A 20,096-nucleotide genomic window follows, 5' to 3' on the forward strand; every position below is an offset into this window, starting at 1 on the left:
ACTCAGATGCCTTCTGTCACCATCTCTTCCTTCCCATTTTAGGTGAAGTGGTAGTTCTCCTTGCCAAGGTAAATCCCTCTACATGCACAAGTAATCCCACTCCATCTCATCTTCTCCAACAGATTGTCCCCTCTATCAGCCTCACTCTCTTATTTATCTTCAGTCTCCCTGTCTGCTAGCTACTTCCCTACCACCTACAAAAATCCCCATGTCTCTTCCATCCTCAAAAAAAAACCCTCACCTGACCCATCCATCTCTACTATCATCCTATGTCTCTCTTCCTTTTTGTGTCTAAACTCCCTGGGAATGTTGTCTAGAATAGATGCCCCCACTTCATTTAACTGAAACTACTCTCTACAAAGTTATCTTTCTTATTGCTAAATCTACTGGCCTTTTCTCAGTCCTCACCCTTCTCTCTGACACTATCAATCATTCTCTTCTTGATACTTTCTTGTCTTACGGTTTTCACGACACTGCTCTCTTTCCTGATTCTTCCTCCTACCTATCTGACTCCTCCTTCTCTGTCTCCTTTGCTGGATCTTCATCCACATCACCATCCTTTAACAGTAATGGTCGCCCATGACTCTGTCTTGGGCTTTTTTTCCTTCTCTGTCTACACGATATCTCTCGGTGATCTCAACAGCTCCCATGGATTCAACTGCCATTTCTATGAAGATGATTCTTAGATCAATTTATCTAAGTAAGCCTTAATGTCTCTTCTAACCTCCAATCTCATATCTCCAAATGCCCAGTGTGAATCTAAAACTGGATATCCAAAACTGAACTCATTACTTTCCCAAAAAACCTTCCCATCTTAACTCCATTATTATTGTCAGCAGCACCACTATCCTCGCCAGTTGGCAACCTCAATGTCAATCCTCACTCTCCCTGCGCCACCCCCCACCCAACATCCAATCAGTTAGCTAGCCCTGTTATTTACATCTTTGTAACATCTTTTACTCCTTCTTTCGTCTAACACTGTAACCACCCTGATGAAAGCCCACATAACCTCACACTTGGACTACTGCCACAGGCAACAGATTGGTCTCCCTGCCACAAGTCTCTCCCCACCCCAGTCCACCCTCCAGCTATCAAACTGATCTCCCTTAAAGTACTGATTTGACCATATCAGCCTCATGTTCCATAATCTCTAGTAGCTTACTAACACATTCAGAATCAAATCTAAAATCTTGTTTTTTAAAAATATCTTCATAACCTGGCCACTCCCTACTTTTCAGTCTTCTTGTACCTTACTCACACTCACATGCTCTGTGATCCAATGACATTGACCTCTATGCTATTTGCACTCAACAACTCCATCTCCCAACTCTGAGTGTTTTTATTGGCTGTTCTCCATGCCTAGAATACTCTCCCTCTTCATCTCTGCCTCTTGCTTACCTGGACTTCTTCAAGTCTCAGACAAAGTTCCTCCTTCTACAAGAAACTTTTCCCAGTGCTCTTTAATCTTAGTGCCTTCTTCCCTCTGAGACTACCCCCAACTTACCCTGTATATATCCTGTTTGTACATAGTTGCTTACATGTTTTCTCCCCCATCAGATTCCTTGGGGATGTTTTCATGCCTTCCTTTGTATCTCCAGTACTTAGTGCTGGCACATTTGTTGTTCAGTAGTTCAGTCATATCCAACTCTTTGAGACCCCGTGGACCATCTTTACTGTTCATGGAGTTTTCTTGGCAAAGATACTGGAATGGTTTGCCATTTTCTTCTCCAGTAAATTAAGACAAACAGAGGTTGAGTGACTTTCCTAGGGTCACACAGCTAGTAAGTGACTGAGGCCAAATCTGAACTCAGGTCTTCCTGACTTCAGCTCCAGCACTCTAACCACTAACCCATGAAACTGTCCCATCTGTGTTTCACACGTGCTAGGTGCTTAATAAGTGCAAGGTGATTAGTTATTTACATATTGTCTACCCCACTCAAATGTACACTTCTGGAAGGCAGAAACTTTTTGCTTTGGTTTGGTTTTTGGCCTCTCCTTGTATCCCCATAATTTATCACAGTGCTTGGCACATCCTGACTGACAATCTCCTGGGCTCAGTTCCTCTGCCTTAAGTTTCTTTCCCAATGAATAAAAAAGAAAAGAGTGGAAAACGACAGAGGAAATACATGACTAATTCTTCTGGGTACATTTTCTGTCACCTGGGTAGAACTTTACATGGACTGGAATTCTATGGCTCTAGAATTCACAAGAAAAGTGTTCAAGGGAGTTCTATAAGTAGGACCTAGTTGAATTATCTGTGAATATCATCTACTGCAACATAGACAGAAGCTATCTCTACAACCAAAACCTTCTCTGGCTAGAAAGATTTTCCATTATATAGGCTATTTAATTTCTGGTTTTAGTACCAGTTGAGAAGAGATGGGGAGATTAGGTATTATGCACAATCTCATCTTAAAACATTAAAAGGAAAGAATAATATTGAGAATAAGGAACAAGATGAAAGGCAAGAGGTAAGAAAAGTAGGTTTAAATCAGATTAAATTTCTGGTTACTCTGTTCAGCTAATATTCCACAGGTTTTTGCTAGAGACATCACATGTCCAATATTTTGCCTTGACCCAAATTCAAATATTCTAATACTGAGAATCTGAAATGTTTGAAATGTATATGGAGCAGGCCTTTTTTACAGACATCAGGTATATCTAGGGGTTCTGCAAAATACCACAAATGGAAGCAGAAAATAAGGTAGAAATTGATGTGCCTTTTGCTGTTACTGTTACTACAAACTTAACAAACTATTTCCAAACTTCAATTTCTGAAAACCAAGTCTTATCCAGTAAAGTGGCTCACAAAACAAACACACTAGAGCAGGGAGAAAAGACCTCCCTCACTTTCAAGCAATTTTCGTTTTCATTACTGTTTAAAACTACCATCAGTGACAAAATCATAAACTCTACTCAATTTAGAGAAAGAATTAGAAAGGAATGGCTGCTGACTGCTTCCTATAATTGATATCATCGTGGAAGTTACAAAATTACTATGAAATTAAAACAAAGCTTCATCAGTTGAGAACTGTCACAAATGTAAGCGAGACAACATAAGAACAGCTCCAGTATTTAACAAGCCAAAGGAAAATTACAGAAAAAGAGATGAGGGCAAAAGACAGTGCAATCACAGTGACACAGGGGGTATACAGTAAAAACCTTGTTGTAGTCAAAACAGAGAGATCAGCCTAAATAATTGAGCATTTTTAAATTAATTTTTGTTCCTCTCAAATATAAGGAATTAAAATTTAAAAGGCATTAAAACCAATTCATTACAGAAAGTATTTTTCAAAATAAGAATATGTAGCACTTTGCTATTTAAACATTTTACATATTATCATAACTGAGCCTTAAAATATTCTCACTGAAGTATATAGTGAAAATACTACTAACTAAACTTTATAAGTAAAAAAATCAGGCTGGAGAGCTGATTTGTCCAAGATCACAGCTAATAAGTAGTCAAGCTGGAACCCTGAATCCAGGCCTAATTTGAACTCCAAGGGCTCTTTCCATGATATTACACAACTAAAGAAGATACAACTGAACCCCCTACTTGGTAATATTAGCTTACTTTTAATTAGAACTAATAAGGTAGAAGTCCTGCCAGATCTTTCTTGAATAGAAATATTTTTTAACCAGAAAACTACATGGAAACAAATACTGTTAAAGTATGTTTAAAATTGCTTTTAAAAGTTTTACTTAGATGAACATATGCTTTGCAACCTTGTTTGCAGTATGTTTTCCTTTTTTTGTCATCAACATAGCACATGACTAAATTATCATAAACTCCAAACTAGGTTCCAAATTAATGAGTTAACCAATTAAATTTTATTATATGTAGAAATTCTGCTTCCCTACTTCCTACCTCTAGAATACACTAGAATTTCCAGATCAAAGTAACTGACTTTCTCCCAGCTGTTAGCAATAACTGCTCATGTTTTCCATGTCACAATCAAGTGAAATCTAGCCAATTACTAGCATTACTTGGCATTCCCAATGGAGTGAGGAAGAAAGGTATAAGGGCTGGAGCCAGAAAAACCTGAGGTAGTTATTCCAAAGCAATGAAAGAGACTGAAGCAAAAGCCCAAGTAAAGTAGGACAAGCCTTTTTTTGAGACAGCTGATTTTTCCCATTCAGCACTCCACCTGATTGACCATAAACCTGGTTACTACACTCATGCAGGTAACAAAAAGAAGCATGAAATATGACAAAAAGTAGAGGCCACATGCCCTCAGCTCACTCAATTTCCCAGAGAAAGGATGGAAAATATAAATATGATAAATGTAAGCCAGATATATGGTGGAGAGAGTGTTGGAATTGAAGTCTGGAAGACCTAAGTTCAAAACTTAGACCTAAGATATCTAATATCTGTGTGACCCTGGGCAAGTCACTTAATTTCTCTGTACTTCAAAAAAGGGTCTGACTCAATGATCTCTAAGTTTCTGTGAAGATCTGAATCTATGAGCCTGTGATTCCAATTGGGCTGGAAAGGAAATCCAGTCAAGGAAAAGGATCTTTTTCCCATCCTATCCCTTAGGGAATGAATTAGGACAATGGAGATCCTCCTTTTTTCCTTCTTCACTTTCCTCAGGTAATGTCATGAGTCTACAGGAGTGGGGTAGGTTGGGTAAGCTGAAGGCACAGGACTTGGGAATCTTGAAGGGGAAATTAAATAGGAAAACAGAAGTGGAATTCCCTTTCTCTATGGCCCTTTTCTATAGACTGAAGGCCTCCAGGGTCCTAGGAATTCTCTCTTCTAGATTCTCTGACCAGGAATTTCAACATAACCCAAGCCCCTGGAAAGGTATACTCCATTTAATTTCTCTGTATACATGCCTTCTCTGTAAAGCTAATTAGGCCTAAGAACTTTTTAGAGGATAAAAAAATATCCATGCAAAGTAGTTTTTGGCAAACTGGCATATTTATCTGTAAAAATTAATTATTGTATATTCAATAGCTATTTTTCCTTGTTTTCAAGGAGAAATTATGGTTAGTGTGTACAATGTGCCAAGCCACATTACTGACAGAGTCAAAAGCTCCCAAGTTCACAGCACCTTTAAACATAAGCAAAATACATTTCAGTGGAAGGGCAATTTAATTCTGGTTTGAAAGAAAGAGGAAATCCTCATAAAAGAGCTTCTCCATTTCCTGACCACTACCATTTTTTATTTGTTTAAATAAGCCTAAGGAAAGGAACTCAGAATTACTGATTATTAGATTCTGTTAGAGAATCATAGCTAGAATAAAAAGCACTAAAGAGAGACAAGATTTCCAAGAAAAAAAATGGAAATAAGTATGAATAATAAATAAATATTAAAGTATTATGCAAACATTCAAAAGCCTATATACACGTTTGTAACAGCTGGGACAAGGCTAGTTCTTATAGGCTCACTAAAAACAGCATACAGCATTTCTTCAAACTGTCCAAATCAAACTCAAACAATCAAATGCCTGTAAGAAGCCTCACTGATACTTTAATCCACAATAAAAGGAACTGACCAGAGGAAACTGGCTATTTAAAGAAAAGAGAACACCAAAAGAAAAATGAAATATATATTTACTTACATCAATGGAAATGCAAAAAACGGTAGTGTCATAGTGAGTCTTGCTGTAAATTCATCCGGAAGATACCACAAGTATACCACTATGCAAGTAAACAGGTAAAGAAGTGAGGAGTAGAGGAGTAACCTTCCAACCCATAGTTTCTGTAATCTTTGATTTTTTTCTCTAAATTCTTCTAATGCTTGGATTTCCTGTTAAGAGAAAATTGTCCCTTGTTATTGAACCTCAAAACCAAAACATTAAACAATTACTGAAATACTAGAAACAACTTTCTCCTAATCATATTTCCATTTACAAAATACTTCTATTTAAATGTTTAATTATGCTTTATCCTCTGAAAAATTAATACATTTCTGTTTTATAATAACTAATATCATCTGATAATAGCCTAAAATCATACCTTAAGTTTTCATATACTTTTAAAAATCAGACTAATTGTTGTAAGTCCATTACATTATTAAAAAAAAAAAAACAGAAAGAAATTTGGCTTTAGAAAATGTAATGAAAATTGACATTTTAAAAACCCATAAAACTGGTGTAGTTCTTCTGTCTACAATAGCCACTAAAGCAAGCATCTCTTACTAACCTTTTTTGTGTCATGGACCCCTTTTCTGGAAATCTAGTGAAATCTACAAACCCCTTCTCAAACTAACATCTTAAAACACATAAATACTTAGGATTACAAGGGACCACCATAATATTTAAATATAGTCATCAAAATATTTTTTAAAACCACAAGTTCATAGAGACCAAGTTAAGAACCCTTGCACTAAAGGAATAATCACATGACAGGGGTAAAGGGATACTGAAAACTGTGCAAAGTGAAAATTTACGTATACTTAGAGCTTAGTTACTCTATCAGAATCCTGATTTACACTATACTGAAGATCTGATTTCACTCTGACAGATTCCATTACCTGACACAGACTTCTAGACTCCCTAGTACAGTTTGATTTTTTGAGATTGTGTTACATTAAGGTTTTTTACCCAATTTCTTTCTTATGAGTTATATCACCAACGCAATATTCACAAAGCCAACAGCAATTATGAATATGCTGGTGCAGTTCTCGATTGTAAAATATAACAGACTCCCTATACAGAAGACAGAACCAAAACATTTATTCAAACACCAGAAAGCCAAATCCAGACACCAGAAAACCAAATCTATCATAGCAACAAAGAAGTTTATACACATTATCACTGCAGAGGGCACCACTATTCCCAAGCCCTCCCCCTACTAGGGTCTTCCCACAAACACTCACAGCACAGCTGCCTGCCTGCTTCCTCTGCCTCCGCTCTAACTGCTCTAACAACTTCCTTCATTCTGCTCCACCCTTCCTGCGCCACCCGAACATTCAGCAAGTTACTCCAACCACAGGCTTCATGTAACTTAGGCTTCCATGTGACTTAAGCAGGTCACATGGGCCTATTAATGGATGGGAAAGATCTTCCCATTAAGCAAAAATACATTAACAATACACTAGTATAATTCTAATTTTGTGGATCAAGTTTTGTTTTGTTTCCAAATGGATGGATATTACTTTACACACAATGAAATAATTTTCTATTTAGGTCTGGAGATACTTCAGGGTTAAAAAGCATACCTTATCTATATTTTCCAGAACTTCTACTGTTGAAGGTTTTGCCTGTTTACAAGAAAAAAAAAGAAAAATAGAGACTTAGAACTTGTCACATTATAAAACCTACTTTCACATTCAGTAGAAATTTGGATTATCTATGCACCAGAAAATACTAAACCAAAAGACATTCATCTTGATCCAACTTTGAATTTTCCCAAATATCATCATGCAATGATATTGTCAATCTGTTTCTAAGTAATCATAGGTATTTGTGAATCATTCGTGCTTAAACAAGAATAACTATCAAATAGAAATGGAGTATTCTCTACTAAACAAAAATTTTTATGAGAACATGAAAAGCAATTTTATAGCCACTATCTTTTTCTTCAAGATATAAAAGACACTAAATTTCCAGAGAAGCAAAATTAAGTCTACCTCAGTCTCTCTGGAAAACAATTTCACAACTGGAAAAATAAAATTATTTATTTTATACAACAACAAAAAGCTATTTAAACCTTTAAGTGACTTAAGCTTTAAGTAGGAGCCAATTCTTTAAAATAACCTGATTTTCTGTAAGATTAATTAAAATCTGGCAAAACTATGAAAACCAGTAAGTTAAGTTCTGCCTAGTTTTTCTAAAATATTCTTTGGTAGTTTTCTACAAGAAAAGAAACATCTATTTTGATTTTAAGGCAGTTAGAAGTTGTAGTGGATAGAGCACCAGACCTGTCCTCAGGAAGACTGAGTTTGAATCATACCTTAGACACTAACTACCTGTTCGACCCTGGGAAAGTCACTTAACATCTCTCAATCTGTTTCTTCATTTATAAAATAAGAATAATGACAATTTATTACAGAATTATTGTGAGGAACAAATGTGAAGTGATTTAAAAGCTATGTGAATGTTAGTTATTATTGTTTTCATAAAGGAATCAAGAACACTGTTAAGCAAAAGTCTGGGTTTCACAAATTTTAATAATCCACTGAAGAGTGAGAGAAATTAAAATCTGCCAAGATGCCTTATACACTATTTAAGAAAACTCATGCTTAGTACTTAGCAGAGCGCCTGTGCCTCTAGCCTTTACTTCAAAGCCTGAAACTTCATACCAGGTACTTAAACTATTTGTTGACTTGACTTGAGTATGCTATATAAACTTTTGTAGCCTAGATAGTATTAAAATACAATCTGTTGTCATTGCCACAAAACACACAGGAAATGCAGGGTGAAGGGAAAGATAAGCAACGAAATTGGTAGCCAGGTAGGATAAGGGGTACGTTTCCATTTTGCTATTTGTTGTATTTCTTCACTGCCAGTCACAGATTAGATACCACATTATGAAGTTCATAGTCAGACATTCTTAACAGTAATAATAAGCAAATTGCTTATTGCATAATGCCTGCTCTTGTATTTAAAAACGGAAACCATATAATTTGAATTCAGCAGATACAAATTTTATATACTTTCTCCAAATATATGACCATTAAACAAAATTCCCTTACAAATATTGCTATCTGATATTTTCTTAAGCTCATCAAACTTTTCAAATGCCCAAGATTTTTTTCTTGCAGTTTAATGAGGATTTTGCACATGCATTTATTAAGTGGAATGAGATCCAAATATTCAATTCAAATACCTTTAAAATAAAGTTAAGACCCAAAACATCTGAGAAAACTAGACTTTTTTTTTTAAGGATTATAAATAAAATGAAGTCAATAAGTACGAAGCATGGCATCTTGCCACTACCAGTTTTAGGCTCTCCCTCTACTCACTTCCTCAGTCACTCAGAAACTTCTCCTTTGATTCACTCAGTCCATATCTTCCACCCAATCAAGTTTTCTTTCTGTAGCTGCTGTCTACCCACCTCCAGGATGTTCCCTTTCTTTCCTCAATAAGTTCAGAGGCTGGCTCAATCCTTCTCTTCTCTCCCTCTCATACTAGGGGACAATATATACTGACACTCCCTCAAACCCTAACCTCCTCATTCTGTAACTTACTCATTTCCCATGGTCTAGTCCTTCACCCCATCTAAGCCACACACAAAGGTGGTCATACTTTTTAATCTCGCCACCTCCCACAAATGTACCAGTTCCATGTTCATGAACTCTCAAATTTCCTTATCTCATCACAATCTATCGTCTTTCTACATCTCTGTCTCCTTCGTACACATCATGACTTCCAATTCCTCAATCCCTCAGTTCTTCCCAAGACATTACCCCTCCCCTTGCCATATTCTCCTCCCTTCCCCATCTTTGCCCCTTGATGAATAAGTTTAACTCTACACTATCCATTTCTACAGAGTATTTAGCCCCCTTATTATACTGCCTATCTTGCCCTGTCAACAGCTCAGTCTTAGATCACTCCCGCCATTCACTGCCTTTGTTCCCACACATGTGTGACTGAATGAAGCTGGAGAATCACAAAACTGTGCTGACTGAAGCCCAGAGTCCACAAGTTTATGTTACATAACCTCAACTGGGCCCTCACTGCAACAATTCAATCCGTTTACACCTTCCTAATTGACTCAACTCTCCCACTTAAGACATATTTTCCAAACCTTTCCATCTCTCCTCAAAACTCCCACAGTTCCCCCTCCCTAGAGCCTCCCAGCGGAAAGCTTCGCCTTATATTTCACTGAAAAAATTGGGGTCATTTGCTAAGAGCTCCCTCTTCTTCCCTATGAAAAGAGAACTGCCACATGTTATTGAACTCATCATGTTACTGAATTCCTCATCTCCTATCACTTGGCTTCTGCCACCACCCCCTTTTACCCATTTTATATGAGGTAGCCCTTCTCCTTACCAAGGCAAACCCCTCTATACACACAAGTAATCCAAATCCATCCTGTCTTCTCCATAAAATTTCCCCTCTATCATCTCGTCTCACTTTTTTTTCCCCACTCTCTTCCTGTCTACCAGCTGCTTCCTTAATGCTTACAAAAATTTCCAGGTCTCCCCCACCCTCTAAAGACCTTCACCTGACCCATCTATCTCCACTAGCTATCACCTTAACTGCTCCCTCCCTTTTATGCCTAAACTTGAGGATGCCATCTACAATTCAAGCCTCCATTTCCTTTGTCTCACTCTCTTTTTAATTCTCTACAATCTGGCTACTGACCTTATATATTCAACTGAAACTGCTCTCTCCAAATTTACCAATGATCTCTTAGTTGCCAGATTTAAATGGCCTTTTCTCAGTCATTGACCTTTTCTTTGACACTGTTGTTTTCTTCTCCTTGATAACTCTCGTCTGTAGGTTTTCATGCCATTGCTTCCTCTCCTGACTGTCTTCCTACCTGTCTGACTGCTCCCTCTCTGTCTCCTTTGCTGATCTTCAGCCACATCAACCATTAACTGTAAGGGTACCCCCAGACTCTGTCCTGGGCCCTCTTCTCTTCTCTTTCTATAATATTTCTCTTGGTAATCTCCACAGCCTCAATTGTCCATTTAAATGGATTCAATTAACATCTCTATGCAGACGATTCTCAGATCTATTTACCCAGCCCTAACCTCCCTCACTAACCTCAGTCTCAATTCCCAGCTGCCTGTTGGACAGCCTAGAACTGGACATACAAAAAAGAACTCATTATCTTTTCCAAAAAAAATCTCCCCTCTTCCTAACTTCCCTTTTACTGTTGAGGGCACCACTATTCTCCCAGTCATCCAGGCTTACAATCTAGATGTACTATTCCACTTCTTTCTCTTTCTTTCTCTCTCTCTCTCTCACTCTCCCCCCTGCCCCCTCCTCCTCCCCCCACCCAATATCCAAACAATTGTTTAGTCCTGTCATTTCTACCTTTGTAACATCTTTTACATATGCCCTCTGACACTGCAACCACCCTGATGCAGGCCCACACCACCTCACACCTAGACTATTGCAATAAGCAGCTGGTTGGTCTCTCTGCCTCAAGTCTCTCCCCACTCCAGTCCATCCTCCACTCAGCTATCAAATTGATCTTTCTAAAGCACAAGTCTGATAATATCACTCCCCTGGTTCAATAAACTCCAGTAGTTCCCTCTTACCTCCAGTATCAAATCTAAAATCCTATGTTTGGCTCTTAAACCCCTTCATAACCTGGCCCCTCTCTACCTTTCCAGTCTTCTCAAATCTTGTTCCCCTGCCCACATACTCTATGATCCAGCCACACTGATCTCCCTGATGTTCTTCTCATATAACACGCCCTCCCCATACTCTGTGCATTATTACACTAGCTCTCCTCCATGCCTAGAACTCTTGGCCTCCTCATCTCTGCCTCCTGGCTTCCTTGACTTCCTTCAGTTCCCAACTAAAATGCCACCTTCTACAAATCTTTCCCAATCTCCCTTAATAACTTCCCTGTAAGATTATTTCTGATTTAACCTATGTAAAACCTGTGCTTGAGTCTTAACTTTGTGACCCCAAGCAAGTCACTTCATTGCTCTGAATTTTTGTTTCATGTCTGTAGAAAATCATTGTCTCCACCTCACAGGCTGTCATGAGGCCCAAATGAAATGATATTGACAAAGTGTTTTGCAAACTTTAAAGCATTATATAAATCTCGACTAGTCATGTCATTAAATCAAGTTGCCTGAGTTATCAGACAACTCTACTGATTCGAACTTTATTTAAAGCAAGGCTGATCAAACGGAAAGAGGCAGAAAGGAGAACATACACACAAAAAAAAGGAAAATCAAGGCTTAGAGATAATATCCACTCTATATCAATACTCTATTCTATACCACACAACAGATTTTTGTAAATCAGGTTTTTATGTCAGATCATTATCTCAGAATTAAGAACTAGTTTAAAGAATAAAAACTTACCCTCCATCGGGAAAATAATCCACCCATCTTTTATCTGTGAAGGCAGGATACGCTGATGCCTTTCATCAACTTTGTAATGGAATTCACAGCTAGAAATAAAGTATGTATTTATTTTCATGTTACATGCACAAAATATGTCTATCATTTATTCTAAAGTATTATGGTTATAATGCCAATAAACACTGTAAAAACTAAATGCAGTCATTTTGACTAATTTGAAAATTATGACAATTTAGGAACGAATGACCACTTATTAAGCAATTACTATATACCAAGAACTAAGCTAGGGGCTATAGATACAAAGACAAAAAAAAAAAAACCAAGATTCTCCCTACTCTCAAGGATCTTACATGGAAAGGGTAACTATGTGAAACATGTTCTCAGGTAAGTAAATATACAATATATGCAAAACCAACTTCCACTGAAGCCAAATTGCAAATGGCTATTCTTTGCCATAGTCTACTAAGTGGAGATGATATACAGGCAGAGTATAGACAAGTTTTTTATTTTTGGAACTTTTAAAAATATAATTTAGAACTATTTTGTACTAGTATACTATACTAATTTTTACAAATGTAAAATTTTATCAGCTGTTAAAGCATTTGCAAAAATCACACATCCTACTTCAGCTTTTACTATATAGTATCTACATGCAAATATTAATTTGTATATTACAAAACATAAATTATGTTTTCAATATAGACGAGACAATCTGATTTTTTTTAAAAAGTACAATGCTATATAAGAAAATCTACCCAGAAAATAACCATCTTTACCAGGTTACCAAGCTCAACAGGCGTTACAGAGTGCCCAGTTTACAAAACATTTAAAACCAATACCAGGGAATCTTCATACAATTGCATCTCTGTACTCCATTATAAATCAAGTTGGTTTATTTAAAAAAAAAGTTGATGCAATTGTGAGCAAGTATACCAAATAGCTCTTTTCCCATACTAATTATGATAGTTCCAATGTGACATCAATTGACCCAATGAAATTCTGCAACGTATACATGCATTCATTTTCCCTCACATACCCAATTTCTGTCAACGTCACAGCCAGTGACTACCATGTTATCACTGTAATCACGAGGTTTTTCTAACTAATGTAAACAAAGGCTAAGATTCAGTGTTCCACAAAATCAAATTTATATTTTTGCATCACAAAACAAATTAGACAAGTTATTTTCTAAGAGGGAAGTTATTTTAAAAAGGGGGGGGGAGGGAGATAGAATCAGATAGCTTGAGATGATGATAGACTCAAGCAAAGGTTTTTGCATACAAACACAGAGACTGCCCCTTCACTTAATAACTTACCTTTTTCATACTACCCTCCAATCTAATACAATTATGGAGATGAGTGTAACAACAATTCAGCTAATAGCTGCTGTTGAGGTGCAAGACCCACCAAGACCAGCAACAAGAGCTGCCAGCACAGGTTCGTTGATCTGCTTTACTAAGGAAAGTAATTTTAAGGGGTTAACAATCTCACTTTAATCACACATACATATATAACTCACTTAGTTCAGGAGGAAAAGCCAGCAACCTGAACTTCAGAGCAAATACAAACAAATTACAAACATACATTATAAACAGACCAAATACAAACCAACATCTGGGTTAGCAAAGCCAGGGGGCAGTTACAATGGCTTGCCCAGGGCACTCTTCCAGTGAGTGAAAACCCCAAGGAAAAACACCAACCTCTGAGTTTATATGCTCAGTTCTGGGTCAACATGCGACTCAAACCCACGTGACCTAAAAGTGTCACAAACATAGGATGTGGCCTAAAAGTTTCTGGCATCACAAACATGTGACTCAAACCCATGTAAACTAGGCTTTCCTTTGAGGCAAGGAGGTCAAAGACTCCCGATTTAATCAAAGAAACAAAGGCCAGACTCTTCAAGGGCACTTGATTAAATAAATGCTCCAAAAGAGAAAACAGTAAAAAAAAAGTCCCACCTTAATTACTGATACAATGAGAAAAACTGTTAAGCTCCTAGAGGGCTGGGACTGTCTCTTCCTTTTGTATCCCTGGCACTTAGCACAGTGCCTGGTACATAGTAGGAGCTAAATAAAAGTTGACTTATTGATTGTTCCTACAAGCTACATCACTTAAGGAAGCTGGAGATTCTAAGAGATAGAGATAAGGAGGGAATGCATTTCAAAGATAAAAGATGATCTCTATAAAGGCAGAGAGATAGAATATTGTGTTTGGGGAACCTATGTGGAAGTCAGTTTGGAGGGAACAGAAAATAGAAAATTTATATTTTGTCCTAGAAATAAAAGGAAGTCACTGAAAGTTTCTGAGCAGAGAAGTGACATAATCAGACTTGGACTTTAGGAAGATTATCTTAGCTGTCATATGGACTATGGGCTGGAAAGGTAGACAGAACACATATTAAGATGTAGCAAATGAAAATGAAAAAGAACTATCAGCCAGTTAGAAATATGATGTATAGAGCTCAGAGCCACAAAATACAAAGAACAGAGTACTGGGGTGAGTAGGGCCCACAGTGGTCAAGTGGTACAGAGAGGCCCAAGAATAATAAAGACTGAAAACTGGTCAACAAATTTAACAATACAGAGATTATTTCTAACCTTGGAAACAATCATATCAGTTAAGTGGTAAGGAATGACAGATCCTAGGGGCTGAGGTACAGAAAAGGAAGTATAATGCAGAACACAGGTGTCAAACACTCAGCCCACACACCCACACTTCTCAGCCCTTTGCAATGTCTTCCTTCCTTCTCTACCACTCAACTTAAACTGCTCTATTTGAGGCCCTCTTTCTACCTTCTTGGTGATCTCATCAGCTCTTACAGATTCAACTATCATCTCTAGGCAGAAAATTCCTTATCTATATATCCAGCCCTCATCTTTCACCCAAGCTCTGAAGTCCTACATAACCAACTGCTTATTAGATATCTCCACTTGGATATTTCATGTCCAAAATTCAACATATCCAAAACAGAACTCATTATTTTCCCCCTAAACCCACCCCTCTTCCCATATTTCTATCAATGGCATTACAATCTTTCTATTCACCCAGGTTTGCAACCTAATAGTCATCCATTCTACTCTGTGGTCAAGTTCCAGCAATGCCTCCACTGCCCATAAATCATTCAGCACTACAGTGATTCACTCCCTCTCACGACAAGTACTCCAAGAACAGACCTGGTAACAGAACCAAAAAACTCCAAACACCCCAAGAGTATGGATGATCAAAAGCAGAGAACTTGGGTTTCAATTCTGGCTCTGCTACATCCTAGCTTTGTGACTTTGGGCACAGTACTTAACCACTCTGGGCCTCAGTTTCCTCCTCTATGAAAGCAAAGGATAATCAAACAATTCTAAAACTTTCTTGTTTCAGAATCCCTTCTTTAAAATCAGTGGGGAGCCATTCCCTCAAAGAGCTTTTGTTTGTGGATTATATCTACTGATACTTATAGTATTAGAATTTTAAAAGTTTTAGTATTAGTATGAAAATCATTTTGTCCCTGTGGACCCCAACAGAGGTTCTCAGGTTCCCCACCCCGTGGGACCCCAAATCACACTTTGAGAACAACTGGACTAGATAGATTACCTCTAAAGTACTTTTCCAGTTTGGAATACAGTGATCCCTCTCCTCCTCTGTACCTTGCCCTACCCAAAGGTCATGGAAATCTTTTTAAACCAGATCCCTACATACATTTTAGAGGGAAAGACTGAACAAGTTACTATGTTCAAGAACACCTAATACTTTGGCGATGATGGGTCAGTATGTCACATTAATTTTTGCCAGTTCACAGATAAAAATAAAACATGATCCAGCTTAACAATTGTCCTGGACATTTCTATATAGAAGAAATGGAATAAACATATGAGCAGTCAATTTAAATCCACATGCAAGAGCCAGTGCATTACTACACATAAGAAAATATAAAGTAGCTAAATAATAAGTGAAGCATTTTTCTTCTGCTTTAATTTATGTACACTTGTCATCAATTCTCACATCTAGTCTTCTGTCTAGTCCAATCTCAAGGCCTACTCCACCTTAACCAACCATGGAAAATATGCAAGATCAAATATCTCTACTATTTTAATGTTATGCACTAAGTAATTCACTTGCCATTAAATCAGGAGGTGGATAAATCCAATGACACTCTCCTCAAGAACATGAAAAGATTTTCTCTATTCCTGTTCAGGTTTCAGTGGACCTTGGAATGACAAGTTTTCAAATAATGCATTTTCCAATATGTAATACTATCCACTATATTAACTAAATATTTTAAGATGCTACTTACAAATTTTAATTTTGGGATTTATAATTCAAAATCTTAGGGCCTGGATATTCATATTAACCAACATACTATTCAGAGTAGATCACATACAGTATCTTATAAAAGTACAACAAATTACTAAATGCTAAGTCATGTTTAGGTTACGCATATTTCATATATAAAGCAAAATTCTTTTGCCTCCATTTTCTCTAATGTAAAAAATAAAGGCATAATAATTCCCTATTTTATTACTATACTCTCACAGGTCTTTTAGGGAAAAAAAGCAAAGGAAGATTTTGGTTAGGTTCATTTAACTTATCAAATTTTAAATCTACTTTAACAGAGACTAAATAATCATAAGCAGTACCTTCAGAATGCCCTGCAATACACCAGCATTTCTTAGTACCCAAAGAAGGATTCAAGGTGATTTGCCACTGAAGCCTAAACCTTCAAAAAGTAAATAGGCTATTAAAATGACTTAAGATAATTCTGTGAATTTGTTGACATCACCCTCATTTATCTGAAACTGTATACCAAAAGAAGATCTTTTTAAAGGATATTCTGGGTTATGGAATGACTCAGTTTTCAGTAATGCAACAAGTATGTATATGCTACCTCTTTCTTGAGGGGTTAAGGACAAAAAGGAAATAAAGATAATTTGCTTTTTTGATAAATCACACATGTGTACATACGTATGTCTTATAATACACATGTGTTGTACTGTACTGTGCATACAATACATACATTACTGTATTGTTTATGTATATAAAACATAAACTTGTTTGATAACAGTTATGTATTTGTCAGCTATTAATATTATTTCACTTTAGGTCATAACAAAATTACCTAACTTTGGTTTCACTGCCTATAAAATTTAAATTTTAAAATTAAACACACTCCCACGACTGCGAAATTAATTTCTCCTAACTTTGTGACACAGATAAGATTAACTGGTCCTTTCAGAAAAAGAACAACCTACAGCCCGAGTAGGACAGAAGAGAAGTATTCCTCTACAGTTTGAGATACTAAAAGCAACATGTCCCTAAGGGAAGCTCCCCCTTGAGTAAATAAGTCCAATCCAAGTTCATTCTTACAGTATGCGATGGGGGAACAAAAACAAAGCTGAAATAGTCCCTGCCCACAAGGAGCTTACATTAACAGGAGAGCCAACAGACATATGTATAATGTGTGTATGTATATACATGCACATACACCAACACATACAAAACACATGCAAAGCACTAGGAAGTGGGGAGTCCTGACTCTCAAAAACTTCCTAAGATTGCCAGACAAGGTTTCAATGGTTTTTTTTTTGAACGGTTTTTCTTTATTTGTTATATTAATGGAGTTTCTGTCTAAAGTGGTTTCTAGACTGCTCAAATAAGACATCCATGGGTGACCACATTTTAAATAATTATATCGAGGAATTTTTCTCTAGTGTGTTTTTCTTCTATCGATAACAAAGGCCTGAGTTTTGAAGGCATTACTAAGAAATTATACTGCACAGGCAGCTAAAATCAGAAGCCTTAACCTGGACAAGGATCCCCAAAGAACTGTCACTCTCCTATCAACTTCTAAGAGAGCGGTTGCTACACGTCTTGTCTCCACTACCAGCCATCAGCAACGTGAAGTTGATCCACCATCCCTCTTTTTCGCCCCCAAACAAAAATTACCTCCCGCAGCCGAAGCTGGGTTCCCGGGTCCTCCCGCCCCGCTTCCTCCTCTTGGCCACGCCTACCCCCAACCTACACAGCCGCCCCAGCTCGCCCCTCCCCCCAGCGGGGCTCTGCGACCAAATAAAGAGGCAAGTGGCTGGTCGGGGAGGCGCCCACGCCCGGAGCCGCTCCCTCGGTCTCCGGGCCGGGAGGCATGACACTGACAGTTTTCAGCTCTCGGGCTCTCCGGGTGGGGAGCCGGGAAGAGCACGCCCCTAAAGCGGCAGCGCTGGCGCAGGACCTACGAGTCCCTCCCCCAGCCCCCGCCCGCGGTGAGGGGATGCTCACATCAGTCCCGCTCCATCTCCAGAAAGCTCCAAGAGTACAGAAAGGGCGGGGCTGGGAAGGGCAACTCCCGCCCCCGCCTAGTCCCGGGGCAGCGAAGACCTCCACCACACACGCCCACACCCCCCGGCCCCCGCCCAAGTCCCTCTCCTTTTCCCTCCCCTCCCCCTGGCCAGAGCGGCCCCGGTGCTGGGCATCAAAATGGAAAGAGGAGGAGGGGGGAGTGAGTCAGCCTCTGGCTCAAGCCCCCCAGCTGCAACCGCCGCCACCTCAGCCTTTCTCTCTTTTAGGCCAACCGGTGCCGGGGGGCCAGAGGGAGAGCTGGAGGGAGAAGGGATCCCCGGGCGCCCTCCACCCTGCTCCTTCTCCCGCCTCTGCCCCGCTCTACCTGCACGAAGGGGGCCGAGCCCGGCGCTGACGCTCGCCCGCCGCCTCAGCCGCCGCAGTCGCTGGCAGCCTCCCCCCGCCCCGGCAGGCAGCAGCCACTAGTGACAGGAGCGCTCCAGCAGCCCCTTCCCATCAAACACCGCGCCCCCGCCATCCGACCAATCAGCAGCGCCGCCCCGCGCTCCGCGCTCCCCTGTCATGTGACGGGGGCGGGCAGTTGAGGCGGTTAATGCTGGCGGCTGCTGTGGCTGGCGCCTGAGGCTCGTCTTGTTCCCGACGCCTCTTTTCTCTCTTTGATTGGCCTAAGCTATTTCGGCTATTTCTCCGTGACCTCCCTCTACCAACCCAGGTGCCCTGCGGGTGAAAACGACGAACCGTGAAGAATCCTCTGGAAGCCCTGCCGGCTGCTGGGGAGAAGAAGACGGGGAAGGATTGATGCCAGGCCTGAAGTGTCCCCAAATCAGAGGTCTCCCAGATGGCAGCAAGGCAAGCACCAGATTGTTACCAGGCCAAGGGAAAAATTCACTCCTTATCCTGGAATCTTTGAGCCTCCCTCTCTTCTTTAGAGACTTCAAAGTTCCCAATAGATGACCTTTCTGATTGAACGCCTGGCTGGGCCAGTGTGGCTGCAAGTCCTCATCCCCCCCGGGCCTTCCAGTCGCAATTGATGTTAATCTCAGGTTTTGTGAGTTCTTTTATTCCTTGGAGCCAGAACAAAACCAGACAACATGCTATAATCAGTAAATATTAATTAATGGCCTGTCATATGCCCGGCACTGTGCTAAACGCTGGGATACCAAGAAAAACAAAAGGCTGTTCCTTCTCTTGGGGAGCTTTTGGTTTAATGGGGGAGACAACATGCAAACAAATATGTACAAACAAGACATATACAGGATAAATTGAAGATAATCAACAGAGGGAAGGCGCTAGCATGAAGGGGATCCAGGAAAGGCCACCTGTAGAATTGGATTTTGCCTAGGACTTGAAGGAAGCCGAGAGGCAGAGATGGAGGAGCATCCTAGGCATAGGGGACAGCCAGAGAAAACGTCCCAACTCGAGTCAGGCGATGGAATGTCTTGTTGGAGAAATATCAAGGAGGGTAGTTTCCCAGAATCACAGCGGAAAGGGGTATAAGTTGTAAGAAGACTGGAAAGGTGACAGGATCTAAACACCCAAAAAGATTTTATATTTGATCCTTGTGGTATTAGGGAGCCATTGGAGTTGAATGGGGGGAAGGGGAACATGATTAGATCTGAGTTTTAGGAAGATCACATTGTCATCTGAATGGAGGACAAATTGGAGTGGAAAGATACTTGTGAAAGGAAGACCAACCAGCAGATCATTGCAATAGTCTGGATGTGAGGTGATGATGAGAGCTTGTGTACCAGAGGTCAGGAAAGGGTGAATGCAAGAAATTCTATGAATGTAAAATTAACAAGCATTGGCAACAGATTATATTTGGAGGGTGAGAGAGAGTGAGAAGTCAAGGATGACCCCTAGTTTGCA

At 39.3% G+C, this 20,096-nt stretch overlaps 1 protein-coding gene across 4 annotated transcripts in view; it reads right to left on the bottom strand.

Moving 5' to 3' along the window:
- The window catches only part of LNPK (lunapark, ER junction formation factor), a 100,620-nt gene extending 81,896 nt beyond the window's left edge, over positions 1-18,724 (bottom strand). The window contains exons 1-4 of one of the 4 annotated variants that reach the window (XM_036746006.1): positions 18,592-18,724; positions 11,946-12,034; positions 7,170-7,211; positions 5,569-5,756 (exon numbers count right to left, since the gene is read on the bottom strand). In XM_036746006.1, the coding sequence (XP_036601901.1) occupies positions 5,569-5,756; positions 7,170-7,211; positions 11,946-11,972 (257 nt within the window). In that variant the 5' untranslated portion in view covers positions 11,973-12,034; positions 18,592-18,724. Of the gene's footprint in view, positions 1-5,568; positions 5,757-7,169; positions 7,212-11,945; positions 12,035-17,876; positions 17,934-18,206; positions 18,258-18,591 lie in introns of those variants that run through there. The other 3 variants (XM_036746009.1, XM_036746008.1, XM_036746010.1) reach the window with 3 other exon arrangements.
- Positions 18,725-20,096: the final 1,372 nt, after the last annotated feature.

Source organism: Trichosurus vulpecula, chromosome 2 (assembly GCF_011100635.1).
Source record: "Trichosurus vulpecula isolate mTriVul1 chromosome 2, mTriVul1.pri, whole genome shotgun sequence".
NCBI lineage: Eukaryota > Metazoa > Chordata > Mammalia > Diprotodontia > Phalangeridae > Trichosurus > Trichosurus vulpecula.